The sequence below is a fragment of the Battus philenor genome, unplaced genomic scaffold, assembly GCF_028537555.1.
Source record: "Battus philenor isolate CCGP_79_NKW_IND1 unplaced genomic scaffold, ilBatPhil1.0.hap1 SCAF_8, whole genome shotgun sequence".
Classification (NCBI taxonomy): domain Eukaryota; kingdom Metazoa; phylum Arthropoda; class Insecta; order Lepidoptera; family Papilionidae; genus Battus; species Battus philenor.
In genome coordinates this window covers 7908588-7934153 of record NW_027181748.1, presented here as the reverse complement: position 1 = coordinate 7934153, position 25566 = coordinate 7908588, and the positions used below count along the sequence as shown (strand labels likewise).

The 25566-nt window shown below is 30.0% G+C and overlaps 1 protein-coding gene across 1 annotated transcript; it reads right to left on the bottom strand.

Moving 5' to 3' along the window:
- Positions 1-597: 597 nt before the first annotated feature.
- LOC137931708 (corticotropin-releasing factor-binding protein) lies at positions 598-24695 on the bottom strand. Its single transcript, XM_068775198.1, has 7 exons — positions 24535-24695; positions 13410-13515; positions 12381-12541; positions 10311-10506; positions 7778-7953; positions 2283-2391; positions 598-1069 (listed from the first exon to the last, which is right to left on the bottom strand). Exons 1-7 carry the CDS (start codon positions 24601-24603, stop codon positions 918-920), a joined length of 969 nt encoding a protein of 322 aa, XP_068631299.1. The 5' UTR covers positions 24604-24695; the 3' UTR covers positions 598-917.
- Between the last annotated feature and the right edge of the window lie 871 nt (positions 24696-25566).

The following is a 25566-nucleotide window of genomic DNA, read 5'->3' as shown; positions in this document are numbered from 1 at the left end:
TCTTTTGAGGACAACAATGTTCTACTTTGTGGGTGGAGTTATACCTACCTTGCACTTGTTGATCCATGGTCTTCGCTATAGAACCTTAACGAGGTATTCAATAATAATAATGATCATCACCACCATCATTTCAGTTATACAACGTACACCGCAGGACAGAGGCGTCCCCAATAGATCTATTTCGATATTTTGGAATTGGCCATCAATAGCAATACATAAATATTTCAAATATATGTAATTCGTAAAAAGAAAACGGAGAGCCTAGCCATCGTTTTAAAGTATGTATTATTTTTAATTTTGGCTAATTTTGTTCATACATTATTATTCATCTATTACTTGGAAATATATAAAAAATTAATAGGTTATTTAAACATTCTTCTGTTAAATAAAACATTTGATGATAAGTACTACAGGTTTATTGGTTTCTTATAACGTAATAAAATAGTTCACCTTAACACTTTGACTAGAATTCACGTGTATGCTACAAGTTGGAGACATTTAATGTAACATAAAACTCTTTTATGTAATGTGATACCTTTGATTTCTTTTAAATTATGCGAAGCCAGGACTTATTTGTCTTCTATATCTACTGTTCTGAAGCTTTGTCACTAGGTTTATAATATAGATACTGACTGAATAAACAATTAAAATAGTTAATCAACGAGAACATGTATCCACTACTCCAATCTGAGAAAAAAAGTAACCTAAAATATTGTGCCTATTCTATTTTTTATATTTTTATCGTAACTATGTTTAAAATATGCATTTTTGTTTGTTTTTATGTAATCGATAGGATAACATTAATTTTGCTCTACTTTCACTATGAAACAAATAAATTATTAGAAAACTTGGTATCGTAAATTTTTTTCGTAGTCATAAACGGTATACATGGGGTGTAACTTTTGGTTGATTTCACTTTAGATGTCGTTTATTTCGCAAATCAAATCGGCGTGTTCGATGTGCTCGAGTGGCAAGGGGCCGAAGGCGAGCGTCACAGAGTTTTTATATAGCCCACTGGACACTAAACGAACGACGGTATCTTCGCATGCGATGTAAGCGGGTCGTTGACCTGTAATACGAGTTAAGTAAAATGCCTTGTGAGATATTCTTTTATTTATTTTAGTTATTTGATGTACGTTGCATTGGTAAAATAACGCCACCTTATAAAATAAATGTCTATTTTATACTTATATGTAGAACATTTATATCTAACTTGTATGAACGTTGACACGTTTTATATGCACAAAATAATTTTTTAACAAATATGTTTTCACTAGTTTTAAGATTTGCTGTAATGTTTTGCGTGTATGTTTGTATTTATGGTATTAATATATCGTAAATATAAATATTTTCGGAAGTCAATATATTATAGTAAATGAATTATTTGGAGACATTTATAAAGAATTTTTTAAAAATGTATCATAACACTTAATCCTGGATGATATTATTAAAAAAAAACAATATAAGTCTAAACATATTAATACTAGTGACTGAATAGGTTATAAAGGAAAGCAAGTTTCCTTTTAAAAAGCTCTTTACCATCAATCATCTCTTGGCACGTAATACCTATTCACATCTACCTTATCGTGTCAATGCCGACAGCTTCTTGGATGAAGTACGGACCATGAAGATTTAAATTTTTTTAGCAGATGACTCTTCACTCTCAATTCGTACTTTAGATATAAATCTAATCATTTCGAATTCACTGAATTTACTATTTTTTATTCGAAAAAATATTTATTAAATATTTTAGTTGTCAGTAAAATGAAAATGAAAATTATATTCATTGTTAGTACATATAAAACATAGTTGCAATATATTCATTCATTGGTTTACGAAGACATTTCGTTTACAATAAATGTTAAGGTTTAATGCATATTACCCTCTTTAAACGATAGAAGTACTACTGGAGTTTGTTCTGTAACTTCACCTAGCGCTAACGCTAAAGTGTTAGTAAGGTTAGTTTAAAAAGTTCTTTTTACAATCCGATAATAGCAACTCTTCTATTGTCTTGCGCCGAATACGAATGCTAAATCCATTTCGAGTAAGTTGATAATGAATCAAGGAAGTTGATTAGCTAACCAGTCTGTTGAAATAAATAATGATACGGCTCGAACTGGAGGTTCTGAAAAACCTTTGAGTTTTGTTAGCGTAAAAAAATCTTTTGTCTATACTTTGTCACTTTGTTTTACAATGAAACAAAAAACAAAAAGATATTAACGACCATAATAAATCTAAAATGAGAATGATTTCACAAAATCTTCTTCATTAATTTTACTAACCTTCATTAGAGTCAAGTCCGCAGACACTTTCAAGTACCTCCATTTTGGTGTGATCCAGGCCACTGCTGCCGCCAATCTCCACATAATCAGATAACCCTCGCTTTGTGCACTACACACACAAACATACACTTTTATTGAAATTTAAATGTACATAATTAAGGTTACGAAATAATTTGGATGTGATAAATAATGGTACTAACTGTCATTATTAATGTTTCTAATGAGTATGTGAACGATTAAATAGTGTAAATAAAATATTAACATTGAAATGCTGAAAACGGTATACCAAAAATAAAACCTATTTAGATACTTAAAAATTTTAATAGGTATATATCACCTAATCGGGCACGTGATGCAATTATGTAATTTAGATATGAAGTTATAAAGGCGGATTCTTGATCCTGGTATTTGAAAACATTCAAGAGTTTACAGCTATTCATTCGATTCTCGACATTTATTGATCCCGAAATATTTACGATACTAAATTATATTCCCTATGAGGCAGTCTAAAGTAATTGCCTTTATTTAATAAACCAGAAATAAAATGTAGCGTTCCCGAAATTTAATGAACTCTGTTGTAATCAACACATCAAAATATTAAATGGATCAATCTCGAAATTCAGGATTTTATTTCGTTGTAAAAGCGCTTTCTATAACAAGCAAATGTTTTTTTTAATATTTTAAAATTTATTATTTACTAACTTTTTCTTCATTTAATAACTATTTTACAATACAATTTTAATGAAGATAGTAATAATTAACTTAAGCTTTGATTGATACGAATACGATTATCTCACCACTAATAATAAAGAAAGTATTCTGTATTTAAATTAGTTCATGTTTTATAATAAGATTCATAATGTAAAAACACCGTAAAGCGCAAAAACATTTTGGAGCGAAGCCAACATTAGCCTGTTATTCCTCGTCCGTACCTCTTTAAGATAGTACCCACCAGTTCATTATAAAGGGTGGGTCATAGTAAAGCTTAATTTTGTTTTTTAAATAATTTCTTATAACCTTTAAGGACTATATGAATTGATTCCTTCAGCAGATGGGGCAACTTATCACAAAACTGATGTCTGCAAGGAGGTCGGACGAGGAATCTTCAAAAAAAATCATACTTCTGTCGATATAATTGACATAAAATAAATTTAGTTCATTCTTTTGTGTAAATACATTATATGTTTCACAATTACTCTGTGGGTTAATCATGTATTTTTATCTAGTTTATTTTCAAAAATAAATATTATATCACCAAGGTTCTCTTTTTTCTTTAATATTGTTTTAATAAATATATATCATAAAGTAAAATTTATATAATTATAAAATTCAACTGAAATTTTAAAGGCGACAGTATTTTGTCTTTTATTTTTCACTGTGTTAACATTAACCTTTGTTACTATAAAGTTTTTTTGTTACAAATAATTTTATATATTGTTAGCTCTTAGATTAAATATTAAATCATTTAGAGTGTATATTTGGAAAACTCATTGAATAAAATGTTTTTATTACCATGCCCTTTGTAATTAAATAAATATTTTATTACGTTAAAGGTAAGACTTGTTGAAAGATATTTTACAGCATGTCTTACCTTTTTATCAAAGAAATGAGTTTCCAATTCAATATCCATTCATGTACATCAAACAAAATGTACTTTTAACATCACAAAGCTTAAGTCACGATGAATTGAAAAGTTAATATGATATAAATTGACATTTTAAGCAATTTGTATGATTAAATAAATTTTAGGATAATAAATAGGGAAAATTGAACTAATTCATTTACATATCATTTTGTTATCACATCGTTATCAGGAAATAATTTACTTAGAAAGGGCGTATTCATAAATATTTTTAACTTGCTATTAGGTTTAATTATCATTATCTTTAAATAAAAAAGAAAAATCAGACGTGTTCATACATCTTTAAAGTATATGATGCCATAATAAAATTATTAACGCAACAAAGTTATATGATTCCCATATGACGTTAGGATATGTCAAAATAGGCCAGCATTTACTGCTAGAGCAATCTATTGACTAAAATCGAGAATAAACTGTGTATCTATTTTATTATGTTTATTAACATGTGAATTATTCTTAGCAAATGATACAAGACAGATCATTTGCAGTATTATTTAAAATAACAAACAGCCACATACAAATAAGAAACCATTCCTTAAAGTTGGTAAAACTTAAAATACTTTGAAATATTGTTATACTGTAATAAATGAATATTGTTTAAATTGTCCAATTATTTTTGTTTTCTCCCTACCATCTAACTTCATTAAAGCGAATTGTTTGAATATCCAAAGCCATTCCAACAATTTGATTAAAGAAACAGTTTTAACTTTTAATTTTTAGAACTCATATGGTTTTCCACGTCCCCAATAACAAGACCCAAAACTTCTCCATTCGTTTTCCATAGCCATAGTATTGCGGAAATATTCTACGAATATTTGTACCCTCGTCAATCAGACCCTTTTATGTCTGTGCTCAATTTTTAGACGTAACTAGAGGAAACCACAATAAACTGTTTTATTTAATCGGAAATGGCAAAATTTCATTTATTACTTTAGTATTGTGATTGTTACTCACAAGTTGGTCGCTGAATTTTTCTGGGTATTAAGACTTTCGTTCTATTGTTTGAGTTGTTCTTTGAGAATGAGAAATTGTTTTGTGTTAAAAATTTATCCATGTAATTAAAAAGGAAATGCTTAAATGTGTTGCTAAACGTAAAATTCCAGAATGCCTAGATCAATTAGGTCAACCTATTTTACAAATATTCGTTAAGGCACGTGGAAGAATCTTATGGAGAGAATACATTCTGTTTTCTGTTACAAAGCACTGAGAAAATTAAAAAAACCTGTGCTATCTGCCATATATTTGATGTCAATCACAAAAATTCGCTTAAATTTATATCACTTAAATTATAAATAAAACGTCTGAAATCGTGCGATAATTCCTACTGTTGATATTCGTCGCATAGCCAGGAGCAGTTTCGATGCAAAGATGGTCCAATTATCCCTTTTGGTGTAAAGGCTCACCAAATAGTGACCCTGAGGAAATGCAATGATTTTTATGTTTTATTTGAGGGTGTGATTTCTTGGACCAGTAAAGGGAAAATTTTGTTATTGACGTGGCCGTTTAAGCGAAAATGACTCTCGTTGCTTAAAACAATGGGATATAAAGTGAAAAACGCTCCAACATTATTTGATAAAAATTTTAGTATGAAATAAAGTCATTTTTTTACAGTTAATATCAATTTAAATTTTATGTAATATTACTGTTTTAAATTTGAATTAAGAATGGAACTTCAGATCCTTTTTTGAAATTTCATGAATAATCGCTGTTGGACCCTCCAGTCTTGCTCTTTTCCGTTTTGAAAGTGGTAGATTTTCACAAAACTGCTTTGAACTAGTTAAATTTTTTCGGAAGTCCTTGTAGATTGACTGGACCCTGGCCGTGGGGTGTTCATAGCCAAAAAAAAGCAGTTACATGAAATCGTTGCACCCAGGAAAGGATTAAATTTCGACTCATTCCACGACTTATTCGTCGAATACCTAAGTGTGAATAATATTTACGACGAACAGTTACGCAAGAATCATAATTCTTAAATAATGCCTCGTCGGCGAACACGCGATGCTTGCTCGGCCAGTGCAACATCGTGTCTGGTAAATCCGCACGGTCAGTGTTTCCAACGGTTACTCCTCCAGCACCATTTATTACTTTTTGGAATAATTGTATTTAAAAACATAAATCTGCCACTGAGGATATTATAACTTTATACTAAAGTATTGCAGTATACGAAAAAGAAAAATAATTTTTAAAATTATAGTTGTTTGTTCTTGAGACCTTTAACGTATAGTCTCAATTAAAAAAAAAAGGTTTTTTTTAGTTAGTTAGTTTTACAATTGAACTATGATACGGTAATAACTTTCAGTACGAAAACGGTACGACGTCTCCGAAAAGATAGTAATTCATAAAAGTCATCTTTTCGTATTCGTAATTAATTTGACATTTGATGAAGCTTTACTATAAAAAATAATTCAATTTGTCTTCACGTTCTAGGTTGATACTTAATCTTCCCAACAAACTTTCTTTTATAATGTACTTTATAGTGTTTGAGATGTACTGTCGTTTGTCATATTGGTGAAGGTAAGTGACTAACTCGACGTAGTTATCCAGTAGTCACTTTTGGATACGTCTAAGTGTTAACCTGACAACAACGTGTATGTTTATGTTTTTTTTTTTTAAATCATTTATTCCTTGATGGGGTTCAGAGATTGTAAACATGAGAATTGTTTTTTTTTTACAAAAAATAAGCTGTTGTAAATCTACTTACAGATAAGACAAGGTACATATGCATTACAAAATAGGGTTAACAAGAAGAGCTGTTGTTCGCACATTCACCCCTATTAAGCTACGCTATCGGCTAAAACCGTTACTATCTAGTTCACTACATTTTGAACAAAGGCGTGCTTCTATAATTAGACGGATAGTTTGAATAGATTTTGATGAGAAGTTTTGATTACCCACCCATGTGTTATTATAATGTTAATTACGTAAAGGAATATTAACATTTAAATGTTTCAACTAAGTACGGTGTGTTTTAAATTCATTATTCATTCAAATTCATTATATTTAATACATCATTATTATTATTTTAAAATCGGTTAATTACTTTTTGCCATAATTTAATCGCCTTTTCTCCTTCTGTAGGTATAGAAGAAATAATGATTGAAATAAAAAAAATGTGTATAAAATCGAATGTCATTAAAAAAACTTGCTCGAATGTTCTTCCTAATTATTTGCTGTGAAATTTAAGTAATTAGAATTATGGATTATGCAAATTTGATTAAAGAAAATATGGAAATAGTATGTTAGTTATAATAATATTATTTTAAAAAGATTAAAAATCAAGATGGACTGCCACTTGACATTGAAAACAAATATTTCGAAGGTTCAAGGTACGAAAGACTCGCGGACATGTTACGTGGATAAATAAATTACGGCTAATTAGTAATAATTTTAAATGGTTTCAATGTTGCTAAATCGCTTTAATTCAACATAAATGTTTTAAAAATATTTTTTGTGATTCACTATATATGTAACTAAAAAATGTTCAATCTTTAATGAATCAAAATAGTAATTGTAACTAGAAATTAGCTTAAAAATTTGACAAGAAGCAGTTTTAAACGAGACAGCTTTGAAAAAAAAATTATCATAAAAATAAGATAAGGTAGTGTATATATATATATATATATATATATATATATATATATATATATATATATATATATATATATATATATATAAAGTCTATAACATTTGCAATATAATTAACATAAGTTTTAAGACAATCCAAATTTTGTAAAAACTGTATTTCGTATTATATTAATTTGAGAATTTTGTGATAATTAATATAAACTTTTCTCACTTAGTAATGATAAGTGAAAACCTATAATAACCAATAATAATCAATAACAAGACTTACCCGACGAATGGTTCCAGTCTCAAGACTCAGCGGGCCCTTTTTTATAGATTGTCCGACGTCGAGATCCAATATCCGAACGATCGCAGGCGATATTGCCAGCAGCGAACAATTTCCAGTCTCGCCATGGTTTCGCAGAGTGTACACACCCTCAGATCCAAACACAATTACATTGCATGCTAAAAATATAACTGTTTGTTATACAAAGTAATTTTATAAAATCTCAAATGTATATGAGATTTCTCAATGGTTATGGCCAAATTCGCTACGTATTTTGTATTGGATTCGGGTAGAATGGAATAAAATTATGATAGATCTTGCTTAATATTTATAGATACGTATCATATTACAATAAAACAACAATAAACAGAGTAAGTATTAATTTATTTTCAGAATTATTGTCATCTCATTTATGTGATTACAACTTGATATTATTTTCTTTACCAGTAAACATTGTCGTCATTTTAGTTAGAGGATGTCCACGGTTGTTGGCCTCCCGTGGAAGTATATACTTTTGATAAGACCGGTCGGAAGCGGCCTTTGTCCAGTGTCTTTTGAAGACCTTAACAACACTTAAGATAAATTCATACTATTTAAGTAAAAACCATAAATAGCCTTTACAATTTTATGTGATTTAATTTTTCACTTAGATCACCGAACCATGAAAGAAGCAAAATATTTTTTTAAATCATAGATTCATGAGGTAAGGCCTCGGGAGCACCACGGTACATGCGCAATGAAGATCTCCGTGGAGATCCTGAAGTACTAACAATAACCTTTTTTATTAATCTAACTTCTGAGCATTATTTTGACTTTGCCGCTTCACACCCAAATACGTGTAATAGTTTAGGCACCACCAACAAAGCAAGCCCTCCGGGAACTTTTAACAGTTGCAGCGTCTTGAGATCGAGACAAGTTCTCGACTTTCTGGATGACTGAACGACCATGACTCAATAAAGAAATCACTCAAAGAACAACAAAACATGAACAGGTAGTATACTCAGCACCACGCAAACTCCAATCAAGTAAAAAAGCTACTTAAGCTGTCAGTCAAAAAAAATGTATAAAGTATTTAATTGCAAATTGTAACTCGACTTTTATTTAATTAATTTATTTATACACAGATAATTTATAAAAAATCTGAAAAAAAAAACTGGAAATCCGATATTGAGTGTGATATGAACTTTTTAATAATTTAAAATTAACGTATTATTACAAGTTTTACAACTTAACCGATGCTCTTCGGATTGAATCGAAAATATAATTTACATAATAATAACGTTTCGTTTAAGAGTAATATCTTACTCCAGACATCGACAATTACGATGTTTCGTAAAACACTTGTGATAATGATAATAAACACATGAAATAACTAAAAAGAATATCAAGTTATTAGAAGAAAACCTTTTTTGGTTAAATAATTAAGGTGCTCATAGTTATTTCAATAATACTTTGTGTATGTATTTAGAGTTAACGATGGTATTTATTTTGTTAAATAATGTTTTCAATTTTAAATAAAATTAATTCACCTTTTGTTTGCAGCTTTTTTACTTTAATTCACATATTTTTTATAATATGGATTAATGTAATAAGTAATACTTTCTCTTCAATCTTATAAAAAAACTAAATACAATTAAAAACAGTAAAAATTTAATTTTCCACTTGTCATGTATTTCGTTGTCGCAGTCGTCGTTTCAGCCATAAATGCCCACTACAAGCCTTAGACCTCCCTCAATGATATGTACGGGATTCTTTAATCGCCATGCTTGATAGACGGGTTGGCGATCGCGTGTGGTATTATGGTACGCAAAGAACGCTGATGCCCATCCTCAGGAATTTCGTAAGCAGCGGCAATTCTATGTAATTATTGCACAAAGTGTCAATTATATGAGATTCTACCTCTGTTATCGAAGTGTCGATCTACGATTGCATCTCTCAATTCTAACCGCTAGACTACCACTGCTTAAATTTTATTGTTTTAAGTTACAACTTTAATAAATGTGGCAACACTATTATGATATCTCCACTTTCATTAGACAAAAGCCACAGCATGGGTTAGATCTGTATAGAGCTATATCAGAACTCCTTCCAAGTTCACTATCTAAATTTGGAGGATGACCTAAATAGCTCATATACAAGCTAAAGTAGATAATAGCTGGTCCACAGTTGGTTCACATTAAAATTACCAAACGTTAAAGAATCTATAAGCAAAACAATAATGAAAGCAGAACATGCAGTAAATAAATAACAGTATTTATATCATAACAAGGAGTTTATGAATAACTAGCTATCTCCGGTCCATTTTGCGTGTTGTAAAATATACAGAAAAATAGAATATATTAATTACTTGTAAGAAGAATACTTTGAAAATATGCACATTTTTAATAAATGCCGGACGTCTACTCGACGAAAGGAATATTGCTTTCAATTTCTTGGTTTCTGTTCTTTGTGGTTACAGAGATTTCGTGATGAGTCAATACATAGAAGCAAATCTCTTATATTAATAGAGTATTAAATATATTGCATTAATACTCACGTTTTGTATTTTTAAGATGTCTTATAGTGACTGCAAAACCTTTTCCCCTGGCCGGTACTCGGTACTGAATGAGAGCAGCGTTTTGCCTGGAAGTCAATTTACGCTGCGGACGTCTATCACAGAACTCGACCACGCGATCGTCGTCCCAGGCATCTGCTGGCCACACTTGACCATTCAATTCCCATCCATCAACCCACTGGAATATTATTATCTATTAATTTCTTGAGTAGATACCACAGTCTATACAGAAGAGAGGTAAACGATATTGTTAAGCCCGTCGGAAGACGCTGGTTGAAGGCTATTTTCATTATGTCGTATTAGAAATCTATGAGAGGGGCCTATGTCTGGCAATGAACTTCGTGAAATTATAATGATGATGTAAAATTTAGCACCGATTTCTGCATATTAAAAACATGTCAATACTTTACAGATAAATAAAACCAATTTATATTTAGATACAATGTCAAAAATAAAATTTTAATTTAAATCATAGAAACATGGTTATCATCAATTTTATACTCTAGCCATTAGCTACAAAGATTTACCGTTAATAATCTAAAATAAAGAGATTTGTTAGTAATCCTATAACTTTAATAATTGTGGCGACTTACTATCACTACGGATTGGAAGTAAATATAGTAATAATTGAATTTACAAAATACAAATTTATAAAATCAACATCAGATTAAGAGCTACTGACTCTCGTAATTGAACAATACGTAACAACCAAAATAAAAATTAGATGTAATTAAACATTAATTGCAATATTTAAGCTTAATTAATATAAAATCAACTCAAATTGGACTTTTAACTTTATTATGAATGAATATGAAGAGAGTAAATTAACTATTTGTATGTGTGAGACGTAGACGCGAGCGTATTTATAACGTAATCAAGAACACTTCTATTTGAAATGTTAAACACTTCCTGCTGGCAATAATAAATATTGTTATTTCCATCTCTACGTGGTCTAAAGATATCGCTTTTACGAGAATTAAGTGAAAAGACGTAATAATAGATTTTAACCGTAAATTTTAGGAGCAGAAAATAATATTTTGTTATTCGCAGTGTTTCAAAGAATGTTCGCAAACAACCATTCAATTTGGATTATTAATAAAAGTAAGCTGTAGAAGAAATTGCCTAGAAAAATATTTTGTAATACATAGATTTTTAATAAAAATAAAACTTAATAATGTAACTTTTTTATTCTTTAACTTAGGCTTCATCTGAATAAATTAAAGCGAAAATTTGTTGTTTTGATGCATTAAAATTTTTTAAATCCATTTCATTATACTAATGAAAACTAATATTACTTTTGTACTATATATACGCTTCTGCAGATTTTCTATCGTTAATAATAATAGTTTATACAATACCTTAGCGGATAAACTGATTCAAAAAGATCTGTGGAAAGCATCATCCACTTTTATATTACAAAGAGGATCACAAAGATTCTTTATTGAAGTAAAGCTATTATATCCGAAGTGAATGTGTTCTTAATGTTTGTGTACAATTTCAGCGGAAATTCACGATAACCTTCCAAAGTTGAAACGTAACAAACTTACCATTACATAGATTAAAAAAAAACGTCAGGTGATGTGTATATTTTTCGTCTATTGGTGAAATGTCGTATTATTGACGAAAAATGTTTCACCGTTTCATCTAAATCTCTATATTCCAAACTACTAATTTTTTATAAATACAATTGAATTGCCAAATGTGTCCATAAGCGCAAAATTAGACAACGGCTCCAGTTTTTGTAGTGGATAAAAAAAATTTACAGAACTGCGAAGAAAATATTGAAAACCCGAGATTTTTCTTTTCCCATACAAACCTGTCTTTTATACTGGAACAGAAAAAGCTTATAGCATAAATAATTACAAAGAATGTATAAAGGAATATAGAGATTTTACATTATAATCGTTATTTATTACCAAGAACTTAAATAAGTAAATTGAGTGTTCATTCTAGTACCAGTAATACAATTTTTTTGGATTGTGGAAAATATTTTTTTCTCCGAAGTTAGTCTGTTAAATCTAGGGTTAAATAAATATAAAATGTGGATTTTACCGCAACTAGTCCTCCATTGTCGCAAGGTACGTCCATATAATTGAAAGTGACCTGGATTTTCATGTCAGGTTCAGCTATCATGTATATTCCACACACGGACGGTTCATTCGAAGGTGATTTATAAAACATTTCTCCTTCATCGGAAGTAACCAGAAAACAGTCTGTTGACAAAAAAAGCTACATCGAAATATTTGAATTTGTTTAGATTTTTTTTTATTATATGGCACCTATTATTTATTGTTACCAGCTGGCCTAGCTAAATAAAAATAGTCTTGGCCGGCGTGAAATGATGGTTAGTTGCCTTATTAAAGCAAACGGATAATTTTTCATAATGATCATGTTCAAGTAATTGATGATTACTTTTGTACAATAAATTAGTATGAATAATATCTGATTTAAATCGACGCCTATAGGTTAATATTAACGCACGCTCTACATTTATATACTCTTTAGCATTACGCGTACTTTGCATAATGAATAAGGGTAGTGTTTCTAATGTCACGAGCAGATAAACGTGTGAAACCACAAAGGAATACATAAGCTAGTTCCTGTCCGGCTGTCAGGCTTTTGTGTAAATTATTTGATATTCGTATATCGACTGCAATGAATATATTTTTGAGACCCTTTTTAAAATCATAATTACGATTTACTTTAGAATAGCCGAAGAGTTTTAGCTAAAATATAATACAAAAAAATCTATGACAATTTTTGGTCGTACAAAAAGAATAATTTTTTCAGTAAAATTTCAACCTTTAACAATTTATCTCCAAATGAGTCGAAAAAAGCTACGGGATTAGTTTATTGTAGATACGGTTGAGTTATTTATTTTAATTTATTGAATAAATAAACATTTAATAATTATGTGATACAAATTAATTGGTGACTAAATATTTAACACGATTTTAAAATATTTTTGTACATTAAAATACAAGAATAATTAGATATATAACGGTAGATAATTCAGAGGTCTTGCCTATTTTTGACCTGTTACCTAATTCGACTAAATTTATTTATTTAAAACAATTGTACCATCTGCTGGATCTATAACTCTATGGGCAGGTTCGGGCACACGACGGTCTCTTGGGAACCATGACAGTGCTGGCGCAAAGCTCTGCTGCCGAGGGTAGTCCATGCTCTAAAAACAAACAAAATATTTTTAGGTACAGTTTAAATAAATATATCGACGACGTTCATCGACATGCTACTGGATATACATATGTGAGTCTTACGCATGAAATACAGAAAGAGCAAACGAATGGCTAATGTGATGGTAAAAGATTATGTTCGCCGCGAGCTTTTGCAAATACGAGAGAAATACTAAGATTAAATTAAATTAGAAATACTAAAATTAAAAACATCATCAGTATGAATTCAGCCGTTGCACGTTCACAGGTGTAGGAAAGTTCCTATAGGATCTGTAGGAAGCAGCCAGCACTTAACCAGGCCCAGGTCTTGATAAATGAATAATGAAGATTATTTATGTTTCTTTTGATTGCAAAGAAATAAGTACAGAAAAATGGTTAACAGAGTTTTGTTATTTTTTTTCAAATCCTATCCATCATTTCAAACTCTTATTGATCATTAAATACATCACAAAGTTCCTGCTTTAGGTATACAATGATCAGTCATTAACACACTAGCTGCCATGACATACTTCTGCACTACCAAAAGTTATTGACTGTAATTACAGGTAATAAAAATAAATATAATAATTTATTTAACTAATAAATAATAACCTAATTTATAGATTTAAATATAGCTTCGTCGACGTTTCACGACTCCCGCTGCAAGGTAAAAGCGTCTCCTAAAGTTATCTATGGGGGGACATAACATATTCGCCACGCTTGGCAGGTCTCATGGCGATCGGAGTATGACATTATGGCATGCAGAGGGCATTTCGGCTGCCAATCCTCTATATACTTGTTTGTGAACAGTGGAAATCCTATTTAATGAATGCACTAAATGTGAATTACGTAAGATTGTAACCGGGGAAGCGAACTTGCAACCTGCGATCTCCGTCCTTACCGCTGGGCTACCACTGCTCAATAAAAATATTGCTTTCACAACACTTATAATTCGCACAGTATTTAAGAAATAAATTCGGTTCCAATAGAACTGACAATCTTCCCTCTTCATTAACATAAAAATAAAAATGAACCTCAAAATTATTTAGCTTAAACATGTTCAGCTGTGGACGTCTTACGACTTAAATGATGTTCAATTACTTGGTATTTTTTTTGTAATCAATATTTACAAGATCAAAGAAGACACAAATGCGTTTTATTTTAAATTTTATCCGAATCAACTGACTTAAAATAACTAAAAAGCAGTTTAAAAAATATATCGACATATTCAAGTACTACTTATATGCTTTGAGAACTATTTCGCTATTGGTTTATTATCTGGATAAGTAACAGTTTATTTCACTTTTAAACACAGATAACATTTTTTTGAAACCAATTTCTGTTGTTTTTTTGTACAAGAACGTAATGTTACAGATAGCTTGAATAGCATGCATGTTTCTATGTTACCTTTGAATACAACTATGATTTCGTAATAAGTGAAAAATAAAAGAGCTTTTATATTTTATTTCAAATATAAAACAATTAAGCTTTCGTGCGGACTTTACTGTTTAAATAATAATTAGTCTAAACTTAGTTGTTGAAATCGATCAGAACTATTTAGTTTAACTTTGCTGAAACCGGAAGCTTTACTTATTAGTTAGTCATTCGCGTTACCAACGTGGACGTACATGTAATCTAATTTATCATGGTTCTTAGCTTTCAGGGCTTGTAAATTTCACTTTATCCCGTAACATGGGTTCATGCTTTCGTTTGAAAGGAAAGGGTTTCGATTGATTAATTTATTAAAACATACGATTTCGAAACTCTAGAACAAAATTTATGTAAATACATAAAAATCGAGAAATATAGTAACTAAGTTTTCGTCGTGCCAGAGACAAATTCTGTGTTTTTATTTTTATTTTGCAGTGTATAGTTTAATTTTTTTTATCTCGTTTGGGTAAATTAACGATTGTTAATTAAATAAGACCAACAAAGATGTTAAAAGAACAACGATAAAAAGAAAAATGACAGTAACACAACTAAAATTATTAGCTACTTATATTTCATAGCTTATTTAAAATCGCATATGTACGTATCTGAAGCAATTCCACTTTAAGTGGAGACAATCCGTTCCCAATAAATGTATCGAATAATCAGATCCAAATATATTATTATGTCAACATATAAGCGATGTCTTTTAAACCAAATATATCCAAGAAATATTGTTATGTCATTAAATGTTATTTCCTTTGTCGGAAACTCTATCTAATATTTTTTCTTACAAATAAGAGGATATTGACATGTTTATTATCAGTAAAGATCTTTTATTGACAGGTTAGCATGATTTTCCTTAATGTGTATAAAATACTGGGCGATATTTATGATGTTCGTAATATAATCAATTCGTGTCCTTAATAGTATTATTATTCGACAATTAAATAACTATTTCTTAAATATTATAATAATAATTATTTTTTTAATTTTAAAATGTTAAAATTTTTGTATTCTGTTGTACGGTATATTGGATTGTCTGAAGCAATATTTATCTTTTGGATGTTACTGAATTCTAAAACCAAAGAATTCTTTATAAAGTATTCAGATACTTAATTTGGAATCAATTGAATATAGATAGAAGTAATTAATAATCCTTTTTATTGGTTTAAATTTAGAAGCCCGAAGAATATTTTGAATTTCTTATTAAGATGTTATGTAGCTCAAGTAATAAATAATATGACTTCAAAATTGCTTTTCTTAAAAAGAAATAGACTGACACTTACACAAAGTAGTTCCGACATAGAGGCTTGACGCGAAGGTGGAGTTGACGACTTATCTAACAAGTTCTCTACCCTATATAGCATACTAATAGAAATTCCTTTAAAGCTGTTTGAAACAAAATAAATTATTTCAACAGAAGGTAATAAAAAAGTTAGAAGAGTAAATCTAAATTCTTTTAATTATTTAAAATTTTACTTTTCGTATCAATCAGGAATCATTACAAAATAACCAATAAACAAAGTGTTTTTTAGGTTAAAATTGATATGCATCATCATATAATATATATTATGTTAATATTTTTTTCTTATAAAATGATGGCCTGTTTTCTCAGGTGTACATTATCTGGGGCTATGTTAAAAATAAGCTCGCCATCTTTATCTTATAAAAAACGTATTAATATTTTTTGTTTTCTAAATCGATGAAGAAAAAACGAAATAGCTTAATCATGTTTGGTAAACTAAATAATGTCAGTACAATGTAGACCTACTTAAAAGGCGAGCGTGTAGTCACTTTGGACATATTTACGACGATGTAGGTTGGCATCCAGGGGCCTGCTGTCGAACTTCCGTTAGTAAAATGTCACATATTGTCGAAGGATTTTATTTAATCAATATTTTTATACCAAGTAAGAATTATCATGGTAATTTTTACTACAGCACATATTTGACTTGTTTTTAACCAAAATTTATATTACTGAATTCTAAAGGTCAGGCTACGGTGCACAGTGTTTTTCGAAGTAATTTTTTTTATTTAAAAGATCATTTTAAAAATATCTAATGTTTTTAAGGCGAAATCTACCATAACTAAATAAAGTTTTTATGTAAATTTATATCAATCGTCACCTAATTTTTTTACATAAACTTTATTAACAGTTCATATGAATAAGCTTAAAATAATAATTACAATTAAAAGCCAGCCTTCTACTCTCAAATATTCTAAAAGGAGGTCACACGAGCAAGTCACGTGTAGGCTCTTGCATCGTTTGGCAGAAATGTACAGGAATTATTATAATTGTACAAAATTATATCTTTATCTAATTGAGAAAATATTTTTATTGTTATTTTGATTTTGTCAGATTAAATGTAAAGCTGTGTTTTGTTGTATTTTATTGTACGACGTCCATATAGGTTATTATTGCTTTGCCACCTTTATTCACTTACGGCTGTCCTATAAGGCCTTTCACTAGATTTAATCCCGCCCGCTGAGTGACTTCAAATGTAACGTCCCTAATCATCTACCGTATAATACTATGATAGGCGTATAAAAAGCTTTAATCCCGAAGGAAGCAGCTTTACAATGACTCGGAAATGTAAAGAAAAGATATCAGTAAAACCTAATCTAGATATATAGTTTGTCGTTATTTTTAAAATTATGCATAAAAAAGTTTTCATACTTCGGAAACAAGTGTGTAAGTTACTAACATTTTCTAGTTTAGATATTCTGCAATAGACAATATATGCAAACTAATATCTATATTTTTAAGAAACTACTTGATGAATAAAAAAAAAGTTTTATTTTAGACACGGTAACAGCTACTAAAACAATGCATTATTCATTTTTAATAACGCTTGAATTAAAATTGAAATATAAACATAATTTATATATGTATTCATATAATGATTTTATAAAAGCGAGAATCTCGCGTCAAAACACTTGTATCAATTTGAATAATGGTAGAAAAATATAAAAATATCCGTGTTTTATGAATTCGAAGAGTAACATTCATCAGCAAAAACACAAAGTTTCTAACAAAAAAAAAAGAATTTTGTAGCTATACGTGCCGACTCGGTACTTGTTTACGTCAAGTAGTCAAAGCTCCTTGAAGTTTCGCGTACATAATAATTTGTTATGACTTCTATTGAGCATAAAATATTCAAATGGTTAATGTTACTAGTATTGTTATAATATTCTAAAATAACTTAGGTAGTGATTAATAATTTTGTAGAACTAACACAACACCGAAAAATCCCTTACACTCGTTGCGAGTAAAAGTTAAATGTAGTAAAAGTGAAGCCGTGTTGAAGTACGGCGATATTGGCGTACTGTATGCGATAGTGATAAAAATCTACAACTCAAAGCAGACTCAGAATAAGTTTGAAAGATTTAAATTTTATTAACAACTACGTCATTGAGCTTTTACATGCAACGCAACTTTAGTGCCGATCACTACCAATATCTATATTGATTACTACATTTATAGGTAGATTACATTATATTTATCGATATAACTACTCAGACATTACAAATAATTGGTGAAAAGAATAAAAATGTTAACTAGTCAGCCTATATTAGCTTCTGTAATCACCTAATATAGTATTTAATATGATAAAGTAATGTTCTACATTACAGAGTTATTTAAGACGACAATTATAGGCTAGTTTTTTTTCTATGCAAACGTTGTTTATAGGAATACTTCCCTTTTTTCTCGTTGAAAAATTCTACACGGCATGCCCTTCCGTTACGGTACAATGGAGAGATTATGCCGAACTTTTATCTGTTAATGCCTAATGCATTAGCCTAATTCCTCATCGACTTTACACGGATCAGCACGAATCTTTTGCTAAGGATCTGTTATGAGGGTGAGAGAAGGGCGTAGTATAATCTCCTTCGATGTCTCTGCTTGAAAAAATATTACGACTTCATAAAGCTGTAGCACCTTGTAGGTATTAATGAGACCTTCGAATAGTTTTATTATTTTGATAACTTAAGCGCTTTCCTAACTTGAACATACTATTACATTTTAACATTATTATACTAATTCTAGCACATTACCAGTTAATGGTTTTTAAAGAGAAACAGAAATCTTTGTTTTCTTTTAAATAAAGAACTCGTGGAAATAATTTTTTCTAATTTCTGTATTAGTAATGACGATATACCATTAAAGAATGTTTCAAAATAATAGAATAAGGAGAGAGCACTAGTCGGTTATCAGTTCGAGCCACCCAACGTAATAATAGTTTCGTGAGTAGACAAAAAGTTCTTACACCATTCGGTTTTGGTATAGTTATTTATAGAATACTCGTTTATATATTCTCATAGCCAATTCTATAAAATACACTCTCGGTGAATAAGATAGTTTATACGTCAAATAGAAGTGATGAGTTAGCTTTTTTATAAAGGATTTTATACGGAAGACAGAGGATAAATTGTCAAAACGAATTAAAACTTTATTTATTAGCTAGGCCTGCTTTTACATACTAGTTTTATCAATACAAGTTTTGAATAGGAATTTTAAAGTTAAGAAATTTAAGTTTAATAAAGCTAAATTTAGCGCGTAACGTTCTTAAAAAAAGACTAAAAAATGCTTTATGTTTTCCGTTGTATAATTTTATTAAACGCTACAAAATGTATTGTGGAAATTTGTTGTTGAACTTGTTTTAGTCGCATTCGTATGGGTCGTTCTATTATTGATATGGGTTAGGTGGTAATAAATCGTTAGACTTGCTGTCGTCATAACGTTAGTTGTACAATGGTATTTATGATTTTTTTATGCTATCGCACGTGATCTAAAAATCTTTGGACGTCTTTCGACAGTAGATATTATTGTCATTATATTTATTAAAGATACAGAAATTACAGTATTCATGTGAGCCGGTGGACGGTCACTACAAGGCTTGTGTTGCCCGCATCCAGCGATTACGTCGTTCGGTCCACCTAGATGGAAGCCGACCCACGCCGCGTCTACCAGCAGAGGTCGCCATGCGAAAGTCTTTCGGCCCCAACGTCGGTCTGCTGCACGAGCGATCTGCCCCAACCACTGCCTTAATTATTTGCATCCTACATCTTAGATACGATTTAATAAAAATTAAATTATTTCCTCATACTCCATATGTTTCAAGTTTTTTAAATAATTTGCTATGGTGAAAAGCTTTTGTCATATTCACGAACAGGGCCGTAATGTTCGTCCTTTTATCTATACAATGGATTATTTCTTTTATTAATTCGTAGACGGCTATGTTAAATTTTTAATTTTTTCTGAAACCTTTTTGCTGCATTTCGAGAATATTGCTCTTTTCCAAATAAGTAAAAAGTTGTTCGTTAATTACTTTCTCAAAAATTTTAGCGAAAATAAGAATAAGTGCTACAGCCCTATATCATCTCGTCGTTCATATCGTCTTGATTATTTTACCTTTTTAAGCAGTGGCTTATTATTAATTTGTCAGGAAAAACGCTTTTTTCTACACACAGATTTAAGATGTGGCCTAGTATAGGAGCTAGATATATACTATTATACTTAATAACCTTGGTACTAAAGCTATCGTAGCTAGTACTATTTGTATTTCTAAAAATATGAATAAAGCGATGAATGTTATGGGTGAGGCTGGAGTCATAAATAGGGATTTAGGAGTCATAAGAATAAGCCTTTATAGGTTGTTAAATTATTGCTAAAACTATGCGCTTTACTGCTTAATAAATTAATTTGGTCAATGAAAAAGTCTCTGCAATGGTATTGCCTATCAATTGCCCATTTGACCAATGTATCCCTTGTAATAGTTGGACTTTGCATTGTTTATAATGTTCCAAGTAGCTTGAGCTTAATTTTCTGAACATATATTGTCGGATTAAACTTATTTTTTTTAAATACTCGCTTATTGTTACTATTTGGTGAAACCTTACACGTCTATAATGATTGTATTTTTTTACTACCCAATTTGACTCTTGGTTATCCATTTTTTATTAATATGTATGTAACTTTTATTTTCTGATCTAGAAAACAAAAATCATACAGACAGCCAAATAGCGCATACAAACAAATGTACGTCACATTGTGGTGTGTGGCACTGTACATTTTACTGAAAGACAAAGAATGAAGGTAGTTTTTACACAGATGTGTGCACTCTCAACTCTCTACTTTGTTCTTAAATACGTACCAATAGCTAAGTATGAATAAAAATAATATTAGATTGCAATTATTCAGTCTTGCAATTTTCACGCAAGAGGTAGTACGAAAACAAAGGAATTAATTTGAAGTTTCGCTCGTAGTTCGTAGGTGTTTTAACTGTGCATTATATAGAATTCATTAAGCAGAACCTTTGTACTACAATATGACAGCGGATTAAATTAAAATAAAAAAGACTGCGACAATATGACATGAAAAGCCACCGTTATGTAACAGTATTTAAAACTAGTAACATGAATGTGATTCTATTTGGGTTAGCGTGAATAAAAATAATTACCTAAACGAACCTTTTAACATTGTCTTGTAAAGCTACGACACGATTTCTGTATATTGACAATAATCGAAATAATTCATCGATATTTAGGTTAAAAGGTTAAAATTTACATTAAAACATTATAATTCGCATAAAATGCACCTACGATGTTTTGAAAAATACATTTGCTATGAATGCTAAATTATTATTACACCTTTTTTATAATATTACAATTACACCTTAATTACTACTATCTTCTAAACAATTAGCCTAAATATTATTTTCTTAACGTTACGATGAAAAGTCTGCATGAAAATATAAAAGGTTCTTCTAGTAAAGCTTAAAATTGACTTTAAGTAGTTGAAACATCGTGAACGTTATTTTAATTATTACTGATGATATTAAGAGAAATATTGATAAAAATATTGCGAATGATTATTTTGGTACTTTCATGGCAAAACATTACTTCTTGACAGCTTATGTATGTTATTTAGATCATGCCATTCGTTTATGTGCACACTGCTGCTTGTGTCTAACCGTCGCTATTCTTTTACCTTTTACCTAGGGTATGTCAATTGCTAATTGGACTCATGACAGGTCTGACAGAAATTCGCCTTTACTACTTGCTATTGTTAAATTTTAACAATGACTACAAAGGATCCGTGTATTATCTATGCTTGCGTTGCCAAGTTATTTAAGGACTGTTATTTCAGATTATAAACATTATCGAGGAAATATTGCTGGTATATCGTTGCCGTACGTCGATTGATCTCTATGTGGACAAAGCAATCTTCCATAAGACATTCGAATGACGTGTGACCGAACACGTTCTCAACTTTTACCACGAGATAACATCACACATCGGCAGTTTATCTCTTATTATAAATGGAAGTGTAGTTACTTCTGCCACTTCTTTTTCCAGCGCCAACGGTATCTTAAGTGATAATAATTATACCTCGACAATACCGATAAATCAAGTCAAAGTTTGGTCCTCCCCGACACCCTTCATTGGAATGCTAAACGCCTGTGTGACAGTCAAAGCTGAGATTCCCTCTCGACGCCCTTGCATTCATGATGATTTTACGAAGAGTTCGCTCAAGGCACTCAATTCCGAAGGTATTCTTCGAACTCAAAAACGTGGTCTAGGCTAAACGCTGCCAACTCCAAGCGGATGGCGAATTCTGTAAAAGGCAGTAAGCCAAAAACCTTCTGTTTTTAGCCAAGTAGTTATGATGGTTACGAGGTTCTGAAAACGGAACACGTTAATGCTTAAACACTAATGTCTGCTAGACCTAGGTCGCCTAGGAAGAGAAATAAAAATAAAGTTATAAAACCACTGAAGTGCAAGTAAAGAAACGGTAGGATATGGTTTAAAATCCAAGTTTATCCAAGACATCAGTAAAGGTTTTTTCGTTGCAAGATTTTCTTTCGACTTAATTTATTAATATTCAAATTAAAAAATAGTCCAATATACTTCGTTAAATTATAACTAAATTTTGGATTTTAATTAAAACTAGGTTCCGCTAAAAATAAAGCTACTCGATATGTTGATACACTATTTTCAATAGAGTAATGCTTAAATTAAATGTTAATTATTAATTTCAGTTAAACGAAGTTACGTGTTCGATCAAGTTCTCAAGATTTGTCCCAATGTATAATAAATGTCTTTAAGCTGCTGCGATCAACATTAGACGAATTATTTGTAACAAATCCTTATGAAATGAAACTTAAGTTGTTAATTGTTATATAACATGTAACCACAGACCACTTTAACTAGAGTACAATACTTCGAATATTTACTTTCTAATATAAAAATTTACAATATGGAGTCACGATTAATATTATCGGTCCACAAAAATTGTCCATAATATTTTATTAGTGCATATATTTCAGTAATTAGTGATTTATTGTCCATATGTAACATATAAAATAGGCGTTAATATAAAAAATTAAAATCAATTTTTATGTTTTTATTATTTACGACGAAAATTTCTAACACAGGCTAGGCGCCTCCAGGTATTAAAAGATGATTTACTCAAACAAGGCAAGCATGGTTTTAAAAATCAAATTTCTACGTAGCATATAGCTCCATGTACAGGACACCGTGAAGGAAAGTAATGATAAATCCTACTATACTTATAATTTTTTGTGCGATAGCCTAATATTTATTGGGTAAGCAAAAAACGAAGAGACTTACTAGTGAAATACTGGCTTACGTAGACCACCAGTAAAATACGGGTTTATGAAGACAAACAGTAAAATACTGGGTTAGGTATTACATGATAATTACTATTTATAAAAAATACATTATAGACGTTTAATTGATGTGGACCACTAGTAAAGGTACTGGCTCATATATTAATCCATGTTAATAATGATCATTGAAAAAATATCGTTAGGGTACAATTCTGACTGCACGAATTGAATTGCGTTTGATATTTTAATTATATGGAAATACTTTTGCATTACTGAGAAAGAAAAAAGTCGTATTATTAATTGAAAGATTATTTTAATAAATAAAACAACAGTATAAGCCACGGTTATTAATTCTACGCAATATTAAAGAAAATAAATCCTAATTATATAGGGTAAATATTACCACAGATTACATATAAATAGTTGAAAAATATTGTCGTATACCTATTATACAATTTCAAAATATAGTTTAAAATTTAACCTTTGGCTACATATTTTTTATAATCTGATTTATCGTTAAGTACCAGGGGGTGAGTTCCGCGAACGTAATTGATCGATTAGCGGAACACACTAAGTTCAAACCTAGACATTAGCAAATGTTACAACTATGTTTATTTTGCTTATTGACCATAACTCTGTACAATAGTTTCAGTAATAATGTCTTAGTGTTCACTATTTTAGCGCATTTCACGTCAATGTTTGTAATAATACTTTTGAATATTTACACTTCTTTTAAATAAAATAAATAAAAATAAAAATGATATTTAAAAAAAAAGACCATGTATAATATAATTAAATAAAAATCATAACAATAATTTGTTTTAGAAAACTTTGAAATGGTATTTTTTGTTAAAAAAATTTGTGAAGCATAAATAAGATAGTAAATTGGATACCAAAAAAAAAAAAATTAAACTCTCCGTGTTTTTTTATTATTAACACCGTGTAATATGAATCATAATAACTTACCGGTAAAAACAAGGCGTTAAGAATGTCGCCGGCTGCAATCAGCACCAGCGCGCAAAGAAATATTCTCATTTTGGAAAAATTCGTAAAGTTAGGAATCACTTCACTATGTTGGCGAAAGTTCTGTAAAGCGCCGGGCTGTATTAGTCGGTGTTGTGACTTCGGAGTCGGGTAAGTTGTGAATGGGGCGGGTTTGCTAGGCTCCCTTTATAGGGCCTGAGAGGGTTACTGCGCACCCTCTAATGCGCTTTCATTTCCACCTACGTACATATGCGCTGATGTCACTTAATGACAATCACATTCAATATTACAATTATCAATTGTTTCATTTTCATCGTATCATTTCCATTTTTTTGTATAAAACGGACAATTCTTTAAAAAAATACTTTATTTTAAGTTATAGATATAACAGCAATGTGTGGTTGGCTGAAAGAATAGAAGTCAATTAAATTTTTAAAAAATGTTATCACTTCTTCGACGAACGAAAGTTTGTGATTACATTTTATTTTCTTATCAGGTTTAAATTATGTAAATTACAATCAATTTTAGAATGTCCTTAAGATGCTAGAATGTTTATTAATAAGGGGCTCCTGTGGTGTACTTTATAAGTTACAAGAAATGCTTGATTATTTTTGAAGAATCTCCTTTAAAAATAAAAGATAAGCATCAGTTTAAACAAACTGAAGACTATTATAAAGTCGTCTTCCGTTGTTCAGAAACTTAAATATTCTCACCAGTTTGTAGTATAAATCCCTTATTCTTATTATAAACAAATCATTATCATTTAAGGAGATGACCTTTGTCTGATGACGGCCATAATTAAAAAAATGGCTTATTTTCAGGTATATTTTATTACGTAATATGGTATGAAATAAATAAAAAATAAATTTGTAAGTAAAAAAGCATAAATCTAATTAAATAGACTCAAAAACCTAAAATATGCTTATAATAAGTTTAAGCCTATTAATTAAATTTTTTATTGTTTTTTTTCTCTACTCTGTATGAGATGTTCGCTGTTTAACTTCACAAGATCGA

Coding starts and splice junctions, on each gene's coding strand:
- LOC137931708 (XM_068775198.1), bottom strand. CDS start 24,603: ATGAGAATATTTCTTTGCGCGCTGGTGCTGATTGCAGCCGGCGACATT. Junction 7,954..10,310: donor ACATCTTAAAAATACAAAAC/GTGAGTATTAAT, acceptor TTATATTTTTAG/CATGCAATGTAATTGTGTTT. Junction 2,392..7,777: donor AGACTGGAACCATTCGTCGG/GTAAGTCTTGTT, acceptor TTGTGTGTGTAG/TGCACAAAGCGAGGGTTATC.